This window comes from Maniola jurtina, chromosome 3 (assembly GCF_905333055.1).
Source record: "Maniola jurtina chromosome 3, ilManJurt1.1, whole genome shotgun sequence".
Classification (NCBI taxonomy): Eukaryota; Metazoa; Arthropoda; class Insecta; order Lepidoptera; family Nymphalidae; genus Maniola; species Maniola jurtina.
In genome coordinates, this window is record NC_060031.1 from 13,131,251 (window position 1) to 13,147,666 (window position 16,416).

At 36.2% G+C, this 16,416-nt stretch overlaps 1 protein-coding gene across 3 annotated transcripts in view; it reads left to right on the top strand.

Moving 5' to 3' along the window:
* Window positions 1-16,416, top strand: part of LOC123881092 (serine/threonine-protein kinase NLK) — a 156,101-nt gene that overhangs the window by 88,290 nt on the left and 51,395 nt on the right. For all 3 annotated transcript variants that reach the window (XR_006799411.1, XM_045929662.1, XM_045929663.1), the window contains exons 2-3: window positions 155-284; window positions 6,331-6,386. Coding sequence is in view for 2 of the 3 variants with exons in the window: in XM_045929662.1 (XP_045785618.1) it covers window positions 155-284; window positions 6,331-6,386 (186 nt within the window). In the remaining variant the exon portion in view is untranslated. The remainder of the gene's footprint in view (window positions 1-154; window positions 285-6,330; window positions 6,387-16,416) is intronic.

Genomic DNA, 16,416 nt, shown 5'->3' on the forward strand with positions numbered 1-16,416 from the left:
AAATTATTATCTTTGTCATTCTGTTTGTATAAATAGAGACAGAGCATTGCTTTTGCGCCTTTATACTCTGCATTGATAAATTGTTCACTCAGAATTTCCTATATCATTCTTGATGGAGCTGTTCTTGAATTTTAATTTGCCTGTTTGTCCCCAGGGCAGTGACGGACCCGCGCGATGGCCGCCGCGTGGCTCTCAAGAAGCTGCCCAACGTGTTCCAGTCGCTCGTCTCCTCCAAACGCGTCTTCCGCGAGCTCAAGATGCTCTGCTTCTTTAAACATGAAAATGTAAGTGTACCTTGAAATCTTGCTTTTAGACAGGGCAGTGATGGATCAAAAAGCTTCAAAGAGTTCATAGAGAGTAGAGGGTTATTTCCATATCCATACAAGATTATAACTTTTCAAAATGATATACCAAGTAAACTAATAATCCAAAACCATTTCGGTTTTCTGGCGCATCGCAATTGGTCGGAATTGTATTATACTCGTACTTATAATCCTCACGAAAACGAAGAGCGCGTCAAAAGCAAAATGTTCGACTTCTGCCCTGCGAATGTTTGGCCTATGCTTACTTAGCGTGTCTAAGTTTCTAATCTAGAACCGAATCTTAATTTTATCAATTTGGGTTTGGACTGTGTAGTCCAGAAAATATCAAAATTTCAAGATGATTATTATGATGATACAGAACAAAGTCACTCGACGGAACGACGAATTCCCCAGGGCCTTACTGGGCGGGTGGGAACGTGGGATCCGATTTTCAGTTTCTATGCAAATCCCGTGCAAACACGGCGACAAGCGCCGCGGACCGCGAACACTACACGCTGATCGATAACGCAAACAGTGAAAATGAATAAATTATGCTCCCAGCGCACCGTACTGTAATTATTTCCTGATAACGGCCAGGTTGGCTTAACAAATTATCAGCTTTAACAAATGTCGAGACGTTAATGCCCTGTATTTACATTTACAATAATAATTTTCTGATGGTTTTGGCTCAACTTGCGGGCTTATTCTCATGGACAAGTCGATCCCATCGTAGCTCCCTATGTAAGGCTGAGTCTACACTTATATTTATACTTATATTCATGTTTGTCGGATAGTGCTGCCGTTTATCATGAGCATTTGTTAGAACCACATAAAATCAGAATAAGTATAGAAGTGTGAAAGAAGCGTGTAATTGTTGCCGTACTTATGGGTAGTGACCCATCACTAATGTTATTTTAAAAGTAGACTTATTTGAACAGAACAGTTAAATTTACGTTACTTTGACTAGAGATATGTGATTTTGATTTATTTTTGAAATTTTTGTATGAAGCAGTTGTATAAATTCACCGACACGTGGTCTCCTTATAAAGACAACAAAGAACTATACCCTTACTACTACCTTATATAAAATTCTGTGATTAGGAATTCATCAGCCTACTACACGCCATGTCTTTTCCATGCTGGTGGGCTGGTAATCCGATACACCAATTTTTTTTTAATGCCATACGATAATTGGAATTGAATTATAAATATAAATATCTTACGGCTAGACTCACCTTATTAGCCGGAGTAGTTTCGAACCCGTCCGGTGTCCTTTTTCAATGAGCGAATTCTTTTCAATTATTCTCTTTATGTGAATTGTAGCCCTATAAACTACCGCTATACAAAAAATCTCATCGTTTTATTACTACAGTTCAAGACCCTATTACTTATTTAGCAAAAATCTTAAAATAATTCTTTTCCGCAAGGGGGACATATTGAAAAGGTTAGCGCTACTTTTAACAGAGCTCTCTCCGTCACTTACTCCATACAATCGTAGTTCCCATTTCATTTGAATATTAAGCAACCAAAGTCCATGAAATTTTGCAGACATAGTCTAGAAACTAATATCTGTGTCTGTGGTGTTTTAGATTTTTCTAAAAATATGTAGTTTTAAAATTACAGGGGCTCAAAGATTTGTATTTTTCTTTAAAAAAAGGCCCAACTTTGTGCTCGTTTTTCTAGACAACGAAGCAATTTAATGAAATTTGGAAAAACCACAGACCTAGAAAATTTAATGAATATTATGTAGTAAAAAATTATCGTTATATATTTTATATTGTTATAATTATGTGGGAACTACGAAAACCAGAAATTACACCCAGAAATCTTGAAAATTTCGTGCTGTCTCGATTTGTGCAAGCGGGGTGGTGAAGTGCGGGGGACGACACGTGAAACTGACAGAAACTGACAGTCTAAACACACGGGCCACATTTAGACTGCACCCAACTCCAAACTTGTCGATAGGTCTAACTAAATACACTGGTACATTTCAACTTGCGTTAGACGTATGCGTTACCTACTCAGACGTTGCCTGTAGATAAAAATATGTCTCATGTTTGCTGGCAATAGCGCATGCATCAAACCCTGCAAGTTGCAACTCTCTTGCAACCTATTCCTCACGCAATACGCACAGCTTTAATATTATAATTTTTGACAATGTATACTATATGTAATGCCATATCACAGGTCACTCTCTGATTTATTGCTAACAATTTACTTCCAAATGCAAAGAAATCTAAGTGTGTTGAATTCACACTGCCCAATACCAGAACCTTAAATGTCATAAATTCATTGATAAATAATCATATGTTGAAAATAAAGGAGAACCCCGTGTTTCTCGGTATAATGTTAGATGCAAAGCTTCTATGGAACACCCACATATCAACACTAGATGGTAAACTCAGCTCTGCTGCTTACACTGTTAGAAAAATTCGACAGGTACTGACGTGGAAACTGCAAAAATTGTATATTTTGCCTATTTTCACTGTATTATGTCTTACGGACTCTTGCTATGAGATAAAGCGGTAGATATTGAGAAAAAAATGTATTACAGAAAAGGACAGGACGTGCAATTTATAATTTAAAACCGCGCGCTGCCATACAATAAAAATATAAGGAAATAAGTACCTTATCTATTATCTTATAGTAGCTTCTAAATATATTTACAACTAGCTAATGCCCGCAGCTTCGCTCGCGTGGATTTAGGTTTTTAAAAATCCCGATCCTTTCATTTCCCAGAACAAAAGTTGCCTCTCCGTAATAGCCCGTCCCCGGGATGCAACTTGTTTCTGTATCACGTAAGAATATTTAAACGGATGATCCTTTTCAAATCCCGAGGGATCACCAGGATTTAGGAATGCAATTTCTTACAGCATCAGAGTTGAGGTCAACGACAAAGTGTTTACTTGATATAGATACCTTCAATATCAATTAATAATCGACACTTTTTAAATCCCATTAGCTTTAGTAGTCAGGTCCCCTGCAACATCAGGGTTGAGGAGTTGGAATCCAAATTTTTTATTGAACAATGTCGCAAACTTTCTTTATCGATTAAAAAAACTAGCCAAAATTACGCAGTTAGGTTACCTGCCTTTCATGGTTTTGAGTCAACAGGAAGTACCCTAGAGGTTTTCTTGACACACACGACAGACAGAGAGATAGACAACAAAGTGATCCTATAAGAGTTCCGTTTTTCATTTTGAGGTACGAAACCCTAGAAAACGTAGGATCGGCATTCCGAACCAGTGGTAAATTTTTCTGACCATCCAAAAACACTTTGAAGTTTACCTAAAAGTTTACAGGAATAAAAATTTATCATTGTATTCCATTCCATTTCATTCTATTCCATTCTGTTCAAAGATAAATAGATAATAAAAATATTTGTCACCGAAACAATAATTTACGATACATCGACCAATATCAATTTTACTGATGACAATCTGACTATTACCAAAGTGAACGACTACTATAATATCTATTATATACGACTAACATAATATGTATTATAAATTGTGTGCCGTTTGCATTCTCACTAGGTTCTCATTAAGTTTGTTTTATTTGGTTAAACTTTCTGGCATTTATATTGTTATGACGTTTAATTGGCAAATAGTCTGTTTATTGGCTGAAACTCAAAAATTCAGCCAATCACAACAAAGAAAATATTGTAATAATGATTGATGCAGCTTTCTGTAATTGAAAACAAAATATTTGACATTAACTTGAATGTGACAGTGTTTTCCGAATAGGGTTGCCAGAGGCCCCGTATTTTACTGGTTACCCCGTATTTCAGGATACAGAAACCTGTAATTATGAAAATAAAATACGGGGCAAATAAAACTAAATATTTTTAGGGTTCCGTAACTCAAAAGCAAAAAAGAACTCTTATAGGATCACTTCGTTGTCTGTCAGTCTGTCAGTCTTTCCGTCTGTCCGTCTGTCCATTTGTCCTTCTATCCGTCTGTCATGTGTTCATGAACAAATATTAGTATTTTCAATTTTCAAAGTAAGATAACTACATATATCAAGTGGGTTATCATATGAAAGGGCTTTACCTGTTCATTCTAAAACAGATTTTTATTTATTTTTATGCATATTTTTTTAATGCATAACAGTTTTTGATTTCTCGAGTAAAATGTCGGAAAAAATACCCGAATACGGAACCCTCGGTGCGTGGGTCTGACTCGCACTTGGCCGGTTTTTTACAAATTCAGTAGGAGCTGGCTGGTGAAATCAAACACTGACGTTATGTCCAGTAGAAAGAATATTTTCCTTTTGCGGCAATGCGTAGCCGAAACCCACTCGATATTGATCATGGTCGTAGCCAAGGCGGCGGGGCTTGGTTTGAGGATGTAAGCCTTTTTTTATACAAGTTAGCCCGTGACTTTAATCTATTCTAGTGGTAAGTGATGATGCAGTCTAATTTCTTGGCCGTTAGGGCCATACTAACCATATAACTAGCCATGACCGAAGCCTCCCACCAGACCAGAAATTTTGAAATGGCGACTGCGCCTGGGAAGCCGTCAAAAACCTAAGCCTAAAATAATACTTACACTATTTCTTGCATTTGCTTACCAATTTTTTTTTGGAAATATATCAAACATTTCGCGCTCACTTCACTCGCGCTTTGAATTTCTATTACTTGGTGTAAACCCCGCAATTTCGTTTGCATGAATTTAGATTTTTAAAAACTCCGTGGGGGATTTTCCGGGCTAAAAAGCCGCCTAAAAAAAAGTCTGGGATGCAAGTTACCTCTGAATAGTAAGTACCAAAATTTTGGTAAAGAAGATGGGCTGTGAAAGGGTAACAAATAGATAGGCAAATAGATATATACTGTCGTATTCGTAATATTAGTATGGATAGGAAGCTTTAAAAATAAAATCTTGCTATGGCTACACTCGTTTCCCTTTCACTTTAATTTTTTCTGTATTGAACCAAAAACACTTACGCTCACTGCGCTCGCGCTTTTTTATTGTTGTATTTTATCTCACTGTCAAATTGAAAGGCGAAATTCCACTAACCAGGTAATTAGCCCATAAAGTTGAGCGAATGTTTTTTCCTCATGACAGGATTCAGTTCCGGCCCTAATAAAACCTCTCCCGCAATCGATTCCTGGCTACGGCCATAGTATTGATACTGTGAAGGTGGAATTACAAATTAAATGTAATTTTAAGTTGAAATGAGAAGATTGTATGCATGAAATGTATAACATTTTGCTTTACAACACTAAGAGTTTTTAAAAGCTATTTAAATAAATAAATCTTTTATTTAAAACCACATTGCAAACACAGTTCACCAATCAAGATACGGCAACATACAGAGAAAAAATACAAAACTTATAAATAAACTGAAATATCTAAATAGGCTTTCCATGCATTTCAGAGAGAACCACCGCCTATTTCTTCAAATACTTCAAATTTTCAAATTTCTTCAAATCTAAACCCCGTATTTTTGATGGTGGTAGCCTGTAAATCAAAAAGAGCCAGGTGGCAACCCTACTTCGACCTAGACAGAATGAAAAATTGTTTTCATTACTCGGTATGCCTACTGCCATAGTGTGACAGAAAGTGTGACGGTAGTTGTGACCTCTGATTGGCCGACTCTCTTTCACTATTTGCTAAAATTGATGATTGCAACAACAATTTTTTCTTTTTTGTAATCGAAAACAGAACACGGACGTCAAACAGGTTGACTAATTGCAATCATTTCTGACCGGCTAACATTGTTCCGCTAGTGGCTCAAACTCACTGTCGCAGCAAGAACATGGTAAATTCAGCCAATCACAGCAATTTGAAATTTGGTTATCACAAATGTACCGATCTAGGAACCGAGAATGCACGAACCAGGGCAGATAGAGATAAGAACAATAATATCATACGTAGGAAATCGACGGGGGATCGTTGGCAAGGATAGCCTTAACCTACGAAATTGGAAATTGTGTCTTGAATTGAACTGATGGAATTGAATTGTTTAACAATATTGTTAGCTAAATTTCTGTACAACAAAAAGTAATACAAGACTTTGTTTTCAGGTGTTATCGGCGTTAGACATCCTCCAGCCGCCAAGCCTCGACTTCTTCCAAGAAATGTATCCTTTGAAATTTTTCCTCGTAGCACTGCGAAAACATTTAGCACCTGATTTGTGTTATTTTATAAACCATTAGCGACCTTTAAGTGCGCCTTAAAGTGAATTTAATGTTTGCAGACTAATATAATTATTTATTAGTATATTTTTTGTTCAAAAAAGATTTCCCCTCCAACTAAGCGTAAAGTTGTGTAGGAGTAGATACAACAATAGTGCAACGGGTGGGGTTTGAACCGCCGACCTTTCGGTATTCAGTCTGCTCCTCAACCGTTGAGCTATTGAGGGTCAAATTAGTATACTTATAGGTATTATACCAACCCTAAAGACGATTTCTTCTGTCTATGTATTTAAGTTTCGATGAGACAGCGTCTCAAGGACGAGGAGTGATCGAATTCTCGCCCGCCTGAGGACATTCGCCCTCCTGTCTCGTTTTACGTCTTTGTTCGGCCTCCGGAATTGGCCTTGGGGTGTAGGGCCAAATTTCTTCACACTTGATTACGGCTATTAACAAACGAACCAACTTGGTTGGCTCTGATATAACCCGAGCAAATAGAATTAATTATAAGGTAGAGCAGTTTTAGACAAAACCAGGTGTCAAAAATTCCCTATTACAGTCAACAGTGAGAAGCATCGGTGAGAAGTTATTGAGGGTAAGAGATATGGCGTAACTTTGCGATTAATTTAGTCTTATTATCCTCATTCATTCACCCTTTATCTTATGACCACATAATATACAACCAAGTTGCTAGTTGGTATAGTGCCATAATATGGTAGAGTAAGTTTATTTGTTGCTAAATATGACTATTTCAGCAATGATTATATTTAGAGTTTAAACTCGTTTCGAAGCTTATCTATATAATCATCTACACACAATTTATAGTTATAGGACAGGGTACCTACGATTAGTATCTATAGAGAGTTATAGCTTATTTTATTTTGAGTATTTCGACGAAAGGAGTAGGTTTTGAATAGCGGAAATAATGAATGTTGGTAGATTAAATCTACTAATTTATATTATATGTTCAAGGTGTACAAAAAACCTTAATAATGTAGGTTTCTACGCTATAGAAGAGGCGCAGATTGAGCTTTGTTCGGCGACTTTCGATTTGACTGGTGTTAGGTAGGTGTTAGGTAATTTCATTCAAATTGTTAGAGCCGTTTACCAGTGAAAACATCCAGTTACAATTATATAGCAAATATCGTAAAATAATTCTATTCCACAAAGGGGACGTAATGAAAAGGTTATTATTAGCACTACTTTTTTACCTTCGAATTTGGAATTTGTGTCTGCTCTCTGCTAAATAAAATAAATACACCTACCTACTGCAATTCCATTAATTCGAGTGTGCAATTAATACATTAAAATTATCTCTTGCTTATTTTTCGCCATCGGCTCGTGATAGTGGGGTAGAGGGCTAGAGGAGGTGAGGGGGAGGGGGAGGGGGGGGGGGCGTCAGCTGGCAAACACAATATACACCCACCCTACGATTTATTCCCCTTCAGCTTTTATTGAAATTCGGCCGGCACTCGTCTGCACCGGCCTTTTCGCGCCTTGCGTAAAACTATAGTGATAAAAAAGTAATTTTCAGCTTATAAGTAAAATTTAATGACTAGCGAGCAAAAGAGCAGCCGGGTCATATTAATTTAATGATTACCAACGTCCATGAATAGATATAATTTCATACCATAAATCAACCAATAAACACCTTTTTCCTATGGCTTATTGTTGTTTATGTCCACCGAATGGTTCTGAACAATTCAATTAGCATTTAGCAATCTCGAAGTGAATCGTTTACGTCATGATCTAAAGTTGCTACAAAACTGTTGTACAGCATGTGATTAAAAAAATTTGTTTTAAAGTTACACGGGCTCAAGGATTTCCATACAAACCTTTAAACCCTTTACTAAACTAGGCATTTTTACGTATTGAAACTTTAAAACTAGGCATTTTTACGGAAATCTGGCTAACCGTAGACACAGTTAGCTTCTAAAACGTGTCTATAAAATTTCATTGGCTTTGATTGCTTAGTATTCGAATGAGAATAAAATCACGTTTTTTTTTTTAAATTCTCATTTAGAGAGCTGGATCACTAATGCGACCATGTGGCTCTCGTAGGTCTAGACTCTATACTATAATGTTGTTGTAATACTTATAAAAACTATATGACAATAATGAAATTACGTTTGTATGGAGCATTCTGAATATGGAGTGAGTTAGATAAAATAGAATGTTGTAAAATGCAAAGTATAACTATCGGCATCGGTTAACTTGAAATTCGGGAAGTTTGTCGGATTATACGTATGTTTTTATCTGCTCTTTTAATGTTTCGGGTTGCGCTATCTTTTTTGCGATGGTTAGAACCTCGCGAGACCCCTGTACCGATTTCATGATACAGACACAATTGTTTTCTAAAAAGTGTACGTTAAAAATTACGTTTGTATGGAGCGAGTGATTGAAAGTCCTCTTTTAAGGTCAAAATGAGACAAAACCATGAAAAAACAGTAGAATGTAGACCCAGTATGTGCTGCCTCACAATAAATATTGTAAAATGCAAAGTTTTAACTTTCCGCTTACTTGAAATTCGGGAAGTTTGTCGGATTATACGTATGTTTTTACCTGCTCTTTTTACGTTTTGGGCTGCGCTATCTTTTTTGCGATGGTTTAGAACCTCGCGAGACCCCTGTACCGAACTCATGATTTATTTTGTTCGCTAATGTTTCTTTAATAAAGCTGCCGAAGCGGAAAATTGTCTTTTTGGTCGCGTCTTACGCTCGCCGAGCAATAACTTTGGCGAATAATGGAATTCGAATTTATTGCTTCATTATTATCTTTTAATCGTCTAGCTAACTCGACTATACTTATCCATTGAGTACCTATAGACTAAATGTAAATGTCTCATGTCCCGGCCACATCAACGGTCAACGCCGATTTGATTATTCGTCTTCGTGGAGGTAACGATTAAAAGTTTTAAGACACTACCCGATTCTGTTATTCTACTACACACTAGAATAGAGAACCTGTAAAAACAATGTACCTACCTACTCATACCAAAACTTATAAGTATATTGTATATAATCTTATGCATTTATCATAATTTATGACTACACGTGTAGATAATATATAACGTGTGTTAAACTGAAAACTAGTAAACATCTAATAAATCATATGAAATAGGTAACACTTGAAATTGTAGTGAAGAATCTTAATCATACGCATGTTTCAAGCGGTACGATGAGTTGTTTATATTCACGCGTTGTTCGGAGCTTTCCCGTTGCATCGGGAATTACAGAAATAGATGTAGTGCTTCCGTCCGCTGACACTAAAAAGCAATGTTTTCATTTGTAGCCTCTGTTTGTTAGTCTACTCTGTAACACCTATTTTGATCTTAATACGATCAGAATAATAATAATATATGACTTGTTTTTTAAGTTTCACGTTCTGTTTCAGAAAAATCGCATTCTTTGTTTATTGAACCGTGTAAATAATAATATTCATATCTTTGGAACTTTTCCGTTGCATCGGAAATAACAGAAATGGGTATAGCTGCTTCCGTCCGTTGACACTGAAGTGCAACGTTTTCATTTGTAACCTCTGTTTGTTCATTACTCTGTGACACATTATTTTGGTTATACACGATAGTGGGTAATTAGAATAATAATAATATATTGCTTGTTTTTTTGATATTTTCACAGTCTGTTTCAGAAATATCGTTTTTTTTGTTTATTGAACCGTGTGAATCATAATATTCATCTCTTTGGAACTTTGCCGTTGCATCGGAAATAACAGAAATAGATCTAATTGCTTCCGTCCGTTGACACTGAAGTGCAACGTTTTCTTCATTTGTAATTTCTGTATGTCCGTTGCTCTGTGATTTTGATATATTTTGACATACACATATTGTGGCCTTTACAATTTAATTTTAAATCGCAATGAATTTCTCAAAAAAGAAAGTATTTTGTGTGTAAGTTATTTATCCTTTTTGATCTTGTACATTTGTATGATATGGTAGTTATTATGATAGTGTACAATAATTGGTACAAAACAATATTAACTAAGTCACTCTGATTCAGTGTGATCCTCTGTATGGAGTCATCTTCTTGTTCTAAATTCTTAAAGACCTTCGACGATTCAAAAAGGACATTTAAATGGTCTAATATATGATGAAGCAACTATTAATATGTGGCACTGGAAACTATTTGGATGATAGTAGATTAATATTGTATTCTCAATGTGTTGCGACAATAAATCATATTCACGAGTTTATCATACCGATATGTATGTACAGTAAAGCGTTCGAATAAAGGCTATGTGCTAAACAGGATAGAATCCGAATCTCGTCCAGAATATTAAGGTTTAATATTACATTTTTATTGCTCTGAAATGAATTATGTATTGTTTATGTACTGTTTTATTACATTTTTATTTATGCACTGTGATAACTTTGGATATTTTCAGAATAACTATCTATACTAAATATTTGTATTGTCGATTAAACTAATATTATAAACACGAAAGTTTGTAATTAAGTACGTATGGTTGGATGTTAAAAACTACTGGACGGATTTGGCCGAAATTTGGAATGGAGATAGATTATACCCTGGATTAAAACATAGGCTAACAACAACTATGGCACTATCTCAGGTTTTTTAAAATGAGCCTTTTTTCATCCCGTAATATTTTGCAACATAATGGAGTTCTCCATTCAAAAGTTAAATTTATATTCAAAAGTCGACCTACAGAACTTATTGAGAAAAGTTACAAAAGTTTATTTGTCAAAGCCCTACAGGGATCTTCAGAAGTTAATCGCCTACCAAAATGGAAGTTAAAATGAATTCAAAATTTATCAAAAGTTAACTAGAAAGGATGACACTTTGAAAGGGAATGCCCGTGAAATTCAAACGTCTTTTTGCGCCAATCGACGTTTGAAAACAAAGAAAGCAAATTGGCAGTTTGGTGCGCTGAGCGATGACTGCACTAAGTACTCCTTGGCTTTACATTGCATCGCCTTTGTTATAGAAATATTCTATTATTGGGCCTTCAGCTATAGTTAATAGTGCTATGAAAGGATACCTAGGATATTTTAAATTACGCATAGTTTCATTTGATCTACTGATCCTAATCTGTGAAACGAGGGGATATAGATGTATCCTAATCTTCAAGTGTAATTAAATAATCATTTTGCCGTGAAAATTTTCGCTTCTGGTGGATCATTTGATAAACATTTATCCCTGGTTTGCTATACATATTATTTTACAGCCAGTTCAAATCTTGACTCGAGCTTCAGAAAGGTACAAGACAGAATTTCATAAAGGTAAAATTGCAGCTTTTGAATAGCTTGAACATATTATTTTGAGTTTCCATAGGCATTCCCTAGCCAACATTTTTAACGCCAATAATAATTTTAAAATTCCTTTGTTTAGGTTACCTCGCAGTGATCGCGTCTCTGTTTATGGATATTCCGGCTAATATTAGACGGTAATTTTGCAAGCGGGTGTCGTAAAGAGGACCTTGAATTTCGTGCCGTGTAGCTCATCGGACTTTGAAATATGCCCCTTTGTGTTCCTAAGTATAGTCATATTTTGGGGTCGTTTCTTTGTAACGGTAGGAATGTCACTTTCCAACAAACTCTATTTTCTCACAACAGTATTTTATTAATAAACGAAGTTGAAGTACCTAGCTACTATAATAATTTTTAAGTTTTTTTTTGTAACTTTGTAGGAACTTACCGCGTATTGTGTCTCAAAGAACTGTGTGTACATAGGTTTTAAATTATTTCGGCAGTTTCAAATTAAGTAGGTAGGTATGTCATATTAAGAATGTGTATTAATTTTAGTTTTTCTCCCTACTTTTGTCAAAATATAATTCATATGACTAAATTATAATATTAGAAAAAATATAAATCTCTTTGATTTTCCTGAATAAAAAGTGTTATGTTCGTCTTCAGGATGCAAGCTATCTCTGTACTTTTCGTCATCGGTCAAACGGACGTGATGTGAAAAGACAGACAGACGGATACACATTTGCATATTTTGTAATAATAGTATGGATTAGGTTATCGTTTATTTCGTGATATGTGTGTTTGTGTGTGTGTTTAGTTTTTTGTCTGTATGTGTGTGCGTGCGTTTAGTTCTTTGTCTCGTGTGGAGTCACATCGCTGCAGCGCCCTACGCGCGCGCTTCCTAATTAGCTGCGTGGGCGCATGACCTGATTTAACCTCGACGCGTTACTCGCCAATGTTTAGCTTGGTCCTTTTCTGTGATTTGTGGCCATTAAAATGTGCACTACTTTGTTCCTAATTCCCTACTGTGAATCAATGTGGTTTTTACCACTAGTTAGCAACGCTTATAATGTACATATGTTACTGTAAAAGTTAGAACTTTGAACCTTTGTTAATCCAACTATTTCCAGTTAAAATCCAAGATTTACCAGAAGTCAGTATTTCTAAGATAAACCGGTCTTGAAAATTCATTCACCAGTAGAAAGCTACGTTATTCCAGAGTGACAGGATATTTTTTTATTTTCAAAAAAATTTGAGCCTCGTACGAAATTGTAATATAAACAACCCGTGCAAAGTCGAGGCGGGTCGCTTGTATCCAATGGCTTGAAATAGGCACTTACTTTTAGCGACTAAAATATTGAATAGCCATTGTATTTTAGTCGTGAAGAAGGCTACGCGTGAACACTTTTAGATCCAACGCCCTTGATGGCGGCGGGAGTTTTCCCCCGCATAATAAGATTTCATCTTTTATGATGCCGGTAGCACCTTGTACCGTAGCTGTTCTGAGCTCTCGAAGAATAGATTTTGTTTTAAAGCTTTAGTAGACACAAATTACAAATACAGGCTAAAGCACAGCTCAGTAGCGTATAATAAAGCAGTCTTATCCTTAACTTATCTTTGTGAAGTTGAAGTTGTAATTTGTGTTCTTATGACTAAACTAGCTGATGCCCGCAGCTTCGCCCGCGTGGATTGGTCAGATCCCCTGCAGCATCAGGATTGAGGAGTTGGACTCCAAATTTTTTATGAAACAATGTCGCAAAGTTCCTCTATCGATTAAAAAAGAAATGACGCAAATCGGTTCAGAAATCTCGGAGATTTCGGTGTACATAGGTAGAAAAACACAACTCCCTTTTTGAAAGTCGGTTAAAAAAAGTAGCCTATTTTACGCCCTGGTCAATCCTCTACTTGCCTTTGAAAGTCCCGTCAAAATCGGTTCAGCCGTTCCAAAGATTAGCCTTTTCAAACAGACAGACAGACAGACAGACAGACAGACAGACAGACAGACAGACAGACAGACAGACAGACAAAAATTTTAAAAACGTGTGATTCAGTTATGGTATCGTTCAAATAACCATATGAGCTTAATATGAGGTAGTTATTTCGAAATTACAGACAGACACTCCAATTTTATTTATTAGTATAGATATACGCTTGTTACAACTCGAACATTATAATTGCTGATAGTTCGTACAATTTGTTGACAACTAAGTATTATTCGATTTCATTCCATTCCATTTGCCTGTATGCGTCCACTGCTGGACATAGGCCTTTCCAAGAGCGCACCACCAAACACGGTCCTCCGCCTTGTTCATCCACCTGCTCCCCGCCACCTTCTTTAAAGAGGAAAAAGAAGTGTTATACATTGCAACTAGTATTACATTGTATCATTGATCAAAAAATCAGAAATGAAAGGACTCAACGTGTTGCGAAGCTGAAGTGGCAATGGGCTGGTCAATAGTTTGAAATAGTAGTTGTACTTCCAAGGTACCTACTAGAATGGCGAACCAGAAAGCGCAGCGTTAGATGACCCCCCACTAAATATACAAACTATATCAAACGAGTCGCAGGGAGCCGCTGGATTCAGGCTGCGCAAGACCGTGGCGAGTGAAAGTCCTATGTCTAGCTATGGAGTCTATCGGTTGATAATGGTGATAGTGATGATAATGATATAGTATACATGGTACAACTAGAATGTCAATAAACTCCTGAAATCCATGATACCTAATGCTGGTTTCCGTGGCACTCCGCGTCAATGATTGATGCAGGAAAAGAACACGTCAGTGTCTCCATTATATAGTAACTGCGTGCCCGTGAATCATCGTCAGTTAGCAAACAACGGCATATTAAGTGACTCAGGAATTAACAAAGACCTTAAGGTGAAATAAAGAGAAAATATTCATACGTCCGTACTAATATTATAAGTGTGTCTGTATATACAACTAAAATCATAACCCTTCCTTTCGGCTTTGCCGTAGTCGGGTAAAAATAGCTTGCATTCTGGAGAGTGACCTAGGCTTCTTTTTATGCCGAGAATGACGGTTCCCGCGGGATTTTTAAAAACCTAAATCCAAGCGGACGAATCATATAGTAGGTAAGTACTTGAGATGTCCAACTGCTGGCCAAAATTTTCCATTTAATTGTCATATAGAGACCTACTACAGCTAGGTATGTTAGAAACGTAAGGTCTGCAGCAAACTGGGTCCATAACAAATGTCCGTAATTACAAAGTTCCGACTTTCCTCTTTGGATGTTACACACTGCAACTAATGTAGCATTATGTCGGCTTGGACTCCACAATTAATGTTGGAAGCTAACCCTAAATAACTGTGATTATTTATCTGTAGACTACCTTCAGAGAAAAAGTAAAAAAAAGGTCAAATCATTTATTCAAAATTGGTTACATGTTACACTTTGATGGTCACATTTTGGATTTGTAAGGTAATGATGTAATGGTGATAATTAATTAACTTAAAACTAAAGCTACGAGGGTTCAAACGCGCCCAGGTCTGAGAAGAGACTCTTTTTAATATCATCACTTTACAAAATCTCGATTACGAGATCTCTTATAGAGATAAGTGCTTCCCTGTCCACTTTTTCTTTATTTTTATTTGTTACTACTTTCTGGTACCTTCAAATAAAATAAAAAATTACTTAAACTTATCAGAACTATCAAAGTTGTTAAGCAAGTTATTCCCAAGCTTTTCTATCATTTAAATAATCCTTTACATTGTAAAAGGATTTTTCTACAGTATTTTATACATTAACTTATGATGAAGCAGAGTAGCATCCAAAATAAATACTTGCCGTTTTTTTCAGACAGCTCAGTCCAAATTGTAAGACATCAAAGGAGACAAAGTCACAAGTATCTCCCAGTATAGGTACATATTTATAGCGATGTCATCCCTTATACCGCCGTCCTCCCCTCATTTCCCGGGAAGCTTTAATTGCTGTAGGGCCTATGGCCGCTGATTCGGGGTCCGCCTCCGGGCTCCCTGTGAAATATTAGTCTGCCTTTTTAACATAACTGAACGTGTCTATCTAGATATATGGCATATTTTTTAACGACGAAAAAAGTTTAACAGGGCTCTCTCCGTCACTTACGATATACAATCGTAGCCCCAATTTCATTTGAATATTAAGCAACCAAAGTCCATGAAATGCAGATATATTCTAGAAACTAATATCTGTGCCTGTGGTGTTTTAGATTTTTCTAAAAATATGTAGTTTAAAAATTACAGGGGCTCAAGGATTTGTATGTGAATTTTTAAGACCGCGTAACTTTGAAACCGAATGTATACGGAAATCCGGAAAACCACAGGCATAGATATTAGTTCCCGGAACGTTTCTACAAAATTCCATGGAGTATGATAGGTTAGTATTCCAATGAGAGACTAACTACGTTTGTATGGAGCCAGTGACGGAGAGACCCCTCTTAAGAACCTAACTAATTAATATGACGATCAGTTATCAAAAATACAAGAATTGCTATCAAATGTAAAGCAGTATTTAAATTTAACCCTGGTTTAAACGGATAACAGAGACAAAAACTGTGATTATATTGAAAAGTGGTACGTATATTTTATAATAATTATAGTTCATGAGAAATGCGTCTAATTCTGATGTATGACACAATTTCTAAATTAAATTCATAAATGTAAGTCTAGAGCTATCCTTTTCCGGAGCGAGCATTAAGGGATAGATCACCTGTTATTTTGAATAACAGGTCTAATTTATAAACATACTAGCTGACGCCC